This window comes from Bidens hawaiensis, unplaced genomic scaffold (assembly GCF_021521415.1).
Source record: "Bidens hawaiensis isolate Kalapana, Puna unplaced genomic scaffold, B.hawaiensis_p1.1 tig00000702_1, whole genome shotgun sequence".
Lineage (NCBI taxonomy): Eukaryota > Viridiplantae > Streptophyta > Magnoliopsida > Asterales > Asteraceae > Bidens > Bidens hawaiensis.
In genome coordinates, this window is record NW_027491042.1 from 1,912,645 (window position 1) to 1,919,237 (window position 6,593).

Genomic DNA, 6,593 nt, shown 5'->3' on the forward strand with positions numbered 1-6,593 from the left:
ATAACACAAAATTTTTGCATTTTATTTACGCCTTCGACATATATTGGGAGCTTAATCTCCCCAATAGTGTTCTTAGTTTCTCCACTGAATCCAACCAATACTGAGGAACTGGAGACGATCTCATCCTCAGGAATATTCATATTTTTCAGCACGTCTAATTGAATAGTGTTGACAGAGCTTCCGTCATTTATGAGGATCCTGCGCACATAATGGTTAGCTACATATAAAGTTATTACCAAACTATCATGGTGAGGATCCTGAACATCAACTCTATCGCTTTCATCGAAGGATATAATCCTCTCTTGAGTGAGAACAGATGTCTTTGTTGGCCTGTCAGCCACTTCTAACTTTCTTTGGTCAGCATTTCTCTTTGCAGCAGAATAAGAGGTTCCACAGATGTCGGATCCTTCGGATTTGAACATGATTGTCCTTGCATCCGTTGGTGGAGGAGTCGACTTTTCAGGATTTTTCTCGGGATCTTGATCTCTTCCCTTCTTCTTGCCAAGTAGTTCTTTCAAGTGGCCCTTGCTGAAAAGATAGCTGATTTCCCTTCTGAGTGCAATGCAATCATCAGTCAAGTTCCCGAAGTCTTCGTGGAAGGCACACCATTTTCATTTGTCTTTCCGGGATCCTAGTCTCTCCACTTTCCTTGGCCACCTGGCTTTCTCACCTAAATCCTGCATGGCACACATTAATCCACCAATATCGACAGAAAAACAATATTCGGAGATCTTAGGATATTCTTCATCGTTTTCCTCATCTACTGCATTAATCTTGGGGTTATCAGGCTTGTAGTAAGGCTTTGCTCGATATGATTTTACTGGGGATTCGAATTTCCTGTTCGTCTTATCATACTTCGGGATATCGACCTTAGAGTTTTTCTTGTCATCTTCTAGCCTGATAAACCTCAGAGCTCTGCTTCTTGCTTCGTCTAATGACCTGCATGGAGTCATAACGAGATCATCATAGAAAGAGGAGCCTTTTTTTAACCCCAACTTGAGAGCTTCCACTGCTGAAGCTGGGTTTAGAAAGGGGATTTCCAGCGACTCCTTACTAAACCTGGTAATAAAATCTCTTAAGGATTCCCCAGGATTCTGGGTAACCCTATAATGATCACCTGTCATTTTCTCAAAAGTTCTTCTGCAAGAAAACTGGTTATTAAACATGTTAACTAAATGAGAAAAAGAATTGATAGTGTTAGGAGGAATACTCAGTAGCCATTTCATGGCTGCTCCGGTCAATGTAGACCCAAACCCTTTGCAAAGACAAGCCTCTTTGATTCCATAGGGATTGGATTGATCTCCATTCGTTCTCTATATTGTGCGACGTGTTCCTCAGGATTCGTTGAGCCATCATATAGTTTCATATTTGGGGTTTGAAACCGTTTCGGGATCTGCACGTCGCTGATTGATGGCACAAACCGGGATATCCTATGACTATCGGTGGGAACTTCAGCTATGGGATGGATTACGCCAGGGACATTCGATATCATGTCCTTAAGTTTTTGTAATTCTCGGGCTAAACTCGAACTTATGCCTGCATCCTACAAAAATCCTTGATTAGCATTAAAAGGAATCGTATTGAAAGAGTTACCCTGATTAATATTCTGAGGAACGGTCTGGGTGTTGTAGCTCGTATTTCCAAACATAGCATTTCCAGGGCTGGTAAACGGAACAATTGGAGCATTAGCCTGCATCGGGATAAAGTCTCCCTGGTGCACATCAGAGGATCCTGAGGGCTGCTGAGCTTGAGCTAATCCTGAAGATACCGCCTGCTGATAAGGACCAGCCTAATGGAACAATCCTGAGGATCCGGACTGTTGGAACATTTCTGAGGATCCAGACTATTGGAACAACCCGGAGGGTCCTCCCTGCTGTGACAATCCTGAGGATCCTATATGTTGAAAAGGCCCAGCAGATGACGCATACGGGTATCCGTGAGATCCAGATAAGTGCAATCCCGCAGACCCCAAATGCTGGAAAGATGGAGGTCCAGAGTTGTACGCCGTGGTCGGCTCTGGATGCACCAATCCTGAGGATCTTGGAGGAGTGAAATCCAGAGATCTCGGGATTAGTGGTGTAAATTCTTCCGCCGGCTTATTGGCTTTCTTGAAATCTTCCAATTCCCTCACGAGCATATGGTTGGTCTTGTTCTGGCGATCCATCTATTCTTGTAGCCGTCTGTACAGAGACAGAAGGTCGTTGTTGGACACCATGACGGGATCCTGGGGAGATGACCTCGAACCTGAGAACACAAGAGTAGCAGGTTTCTTCTGAGCATTGTCAGGCTTCTTCGGGATACCACCAGCAGGAGGGAGAGTCATAGGCGGCCTCGCTGAGGATTCTTAGGCTGCGGCAGAAGAGGAAACAATCTTGGGTTGGGAAGACATGTTGTGGATATTGAGAGTAGGGTTTAGTTTGAGAGTGAATAATGATCAAGGCACCGTTTGCCCCACGGTGGGCACCAAATTGTTTCGGTCAAAAATTGGCAAAGCAACTTTTGATCAAATTAGTGCGTGAGGTGAAGTGCTTGTTGATGATAAGATCAAACACAACGATATGATTACGAGGGAAAAAACCCTTGATTATGATAATCTTCGTTTCGGTCAAGAGTTTACGACGTAATCTTTAGTCGAATCACTTCGGTTAAAGATTATGAACTTAACTTTTGGTCGAATTAACGCTTGATTATTATGATCTCCAGCACAAAAAACCCCCGGACGGTGAAAACTATTACCGTCGTATTAATAATGAAAATAGGTGATTACAAGTGGTGGAGCTGATAGAATATCGAAAGCTAAGTGTTACAGTGATTGCTAGTAAGCTAGGTCGTGAGAGTGTGTGTTCTAATCATATTATCAGCTCATATTTATAATTAAAGGTTACAACTGTTATCCCGGGAAATCCGCCTTTGTCTTTAATAAAAACGTTTCTTGCTTTAATCTCGTGGTTTAATGGCTTTAAATGCGAAGTTATGTCTTGGACTTGGTCTCTTAGCCGTTACTTTTCATGTCTTTGACCGATTTCTTTAAGGATTCACTTGTCAAACGTAGTCCCATCTGCGAAGTAACTTCAAATACTCGAGGATAATACAACAGTTAGCAATTATCGGGGATACCGAATATTGAAAACCTGTTAGTAAATCCAGGATCCTTAAACATAGAAATGATTCCTGACAATAATAGAGTTCTTCCACGTGCTAATATTAACTATAAGTGCGAGATTTCAGCTTACAGTCAATATTTGACCGTTAACCATTAATTGGCCTTTACTCCTAAAGGTTATAACACATCTGACGCGTTTTCTTCAACCACCAACCGTGTATTTCGCATGCACTAAATCAACAATTAATATTTGCAATTATAAAACAATACCAAGAGAGAAATATCTATTTATTAGTATTAATACTAAGGATACTAAACTTATTCGAGAACCCTGAACATATTCGGGATCCTGAGCATAGATCCGACTATAAAATTTGGGCCCTAACATGTATAAAGCAATTGGCTTGAGGGAGACACATGACATGAACTGAAACGGCTGGCATCTGGAGAGGAACTGTCATGATGTTTATTTATAATGTTTTAAGCTATGTTATAAAGACAAGATACAAATGTTTTGTAATGAATGGTTAACTTATTTTATTTTTGCGAAAGTTTTAATTAACTATGATATTCGGAACTGTGTTTATGAGTAAATCCAATGCCAATGTAGGGCACCAGGAACGAGGCCTTACACAATAACGTATTAAATCACAAACATAACTCAAATCGATAACCTAAATTCATTATATGTGTTATCTCATTATTAATTAATTCATAATATTATATTACTTAATTAGGAATCCTTAACGGTAAATCCTGAAGGGTCATCATTCTCACAACCTCACTTGTGTTTTGTTCTACTAATTATGTGAGTATCTCACTCCCCTCTTTTACTAAATTTTCAATTGTTTTGGGGGACATATGCGTTTCTAATTATTTTATTATTAATTAATAATCAATTCAAACTGTTAATCATGTGTGTTTAACAATTTATGTCTTACGTGTTCTATGCTTATTTACTTGCTTATGTAGTAGACACCACCCAGTTTATCTGGCATCGTGTGTATCTACAACTTATTTACTTGCTTACGTAGTAGACATCGCCCAGTTCATATGGCATCGTGCGTATCTACAACTTATTGACTTGCTTATGTAGTAGCCATCGCCCAGTTCATCTAGCATCGTGCGTATCTACAACTTATATACTTGCTTAATTGGTTAAATTGCTTATCTCACTTGTTACAATTTGCACTTTTCTATACTTCTTATATATATATATATATATATATATATATATTCACTTATCTGGTGTTTTACTCACTCAACCTCGTGTTGACAAAATTATTTGTATTTTCAACGCATATGCAGGTCACCGTATGATATGATTACCAATATTGTTTGAAGAAGCTTAGGGTTGCATGCTAGAGAAGAAGATACAAGAGTTTAAATTTGAACTTGTTTTACTTGTTTTATTTATGAAATTTTGTATTTTAGTTATTTGAATTTGTTGGATTATTTGGATTGGAATAATAGATATTATCATTTTATATATTGCATGATAGTACCTTGAGAGCTATGAGCAATCAGCTCACGCCCCGACATTTCCACCTTAGGTTGGGGTGTGACACCACCTATCAAATATTGGTCATCATGATGTTCAAAGAAAAACTGGGGGCACTATGGAAGTCTATATCGACAACATGGTGGTTAATTCAAAGACATATGTGGATCACCTCTGGGATCTTAAGGAGGCTTTTGATATCCTGGACCAATATAGCATGAAGCTGAACCCATCCAAGTGTCACTTTGGAGTTGGGGAAGGCAAGTTATTAGGATACATGGTTACCAAAAGGGGGATATAAGCAAGTCCAGAGCAGATCAAAGCCATCGTGAACCTAAAGGAACCAGCTAACGTGAAGGATGTCCAAAGGTTGACTAACATGATCGTAGCCTTAAATAAATTTACCTCAAGATCCTCAGAAAGGTGAAAGGATTTCTACGATATCCTAAAAAAGAACATGACATTTGAATGGGGGCAGAGACATGATAAGGCGCACAAAGTTTATCTTTCATCAACACCTTTATTAATGAAGCCCGGAGATGGTGAATGGTGAGCCATTATTCCTCTATTTGGCGGTATCTCGAGACACTGTAAGTTTTGTATTTGTCAAGGATCGCGAAAGGCAAAAACATCATATCTACTATGAAAGTAAAAGTCTACTTGATGCTGGAACCATGTATTCTTATTTAGAAAAAGTTATTTTTAGCTTTAGTTATGGCATCTACCAAGTTAAGACATTATTTTGAGACGCATACTATTTTTGTTAAAACTAATTATATTGTGAAAGATTTTTTAAGAAAGCCTGAAATTTCTGGTAGGATGGCTAAGTGGTCTGTTAAATTGAGTGCTTATGATTTAGTTTATGAGCCTAGAACAGCAACTAAATCCCAAGCTTTAGCCGACTTTGTGGCTGATTTCAGTAGTGATATCCAGCAGGATGCTGACTGAGAAGTTCAACAACTAGACCAGGATAAAGGTAAGTGGATATATTAATGGGGCCTCAAATGTCAGGGAGACAGTCTTAGGAATCATCCTGAAATCGCCATAGGGGGGAAGTAATACCCTAAGCAATCAGATATGATTTCCAAGCTACCAATAATGAAGCTTTAATTGATGCCCTTCAGTTGTCCAAGGATTTAGAAATTAAAAATATTCATGTATTTGTGGATTCCTTATTGCTTGCTAACCACTTCAATGGCTCTTATGTTATTAGAAGTGAGAAACAAACTGAATATCTCCATATAGTAAAAATATGGCAGAGAAATTCGATTCTTTTATTATTGAATAGGTACCTAGGGAGGAAAATATTGAAGCAGACGCCTAGGCAAATCTTGGGTCTGCCTGGAAGATCCTGAAATACAAGAACTTCTAAAAGATATCCATGAAGGCGACTATGGGAATCACACTGGAGGTCGATCATCGTTTTCTAAAAACCTTAGGACTAGTTATTACTGGCCAACCATGAGGAAAGATGCAATGATCTATGCTCAAAAGTGTGATGCCTGTCAAAGAGATAGCAACATTCTTCATCAGCCCCCTGGACCGATTCATCTGATCGTATCTACTTGGCCCTTCATGAAGTGGGGAATGGATATTGTGGGCAAATTACCAAAGGCTCAAGGAGGAAAGGTTTTCATGTTAGCAATGACAGATTACCTTTCCAAATGGATGGAAGCAGAGGCATTTGTCCAAGTTAGAGAACAAGAAGTTATATCCTTCATCAAAATAAATATCCTCACACGTTTCGGAATCCCAGACGTGATCATCTGTAACAACGGGTTGTGATCATCTGTAACAACGGGTTTCAGTTCATTAGCAAAAGAACTACCGACTTTTATGCTACATGGGGGATAAAAATGATCACATCCACGCCAGTACACCCTCAAGCCGGACAAGCGGAATCTTCAAACAAGATCATCGTCAACAATTTGAAGAAGAAGTTGGGGACAAAGAAAGAAAAGTAGGTTGAAGAACTAGCATTCCTGTTAT

At 39.3% G+C, this 6,593-nt stretch overlaps 1 protein-coding gene across 1 annotated transcript; it reads left to right on the top strand.

Annotated features, from left to right (window-relative positions):
* Positions 1-6,065: 6,065 nt before the first annotated feature.
* On the top strand, positions 6,066-6,389 carry LOC143532138 (uncharacterized). Its single transcript, XM_077027272.1, has one exon. The coding sequence runs from the start codon at positions 6,066-6,068 to the stop codon at positions 6,387-6,389; it is 324 nt and encodes a 107-aa protein (XP_076883387.1).
* Positions 6,390-6,593: the final 204 nt, after the last annotated feature.

What these genes read in the sequence shown, in the direction of transcription:
- LOC143532138 (XM_077027272.1), top strand. Translation starts at nt 6,066, where the DNA reads ATGAGGAAAGATGCAATGATCTATGCTCAAAAGTGTGATGCCTGTCAA.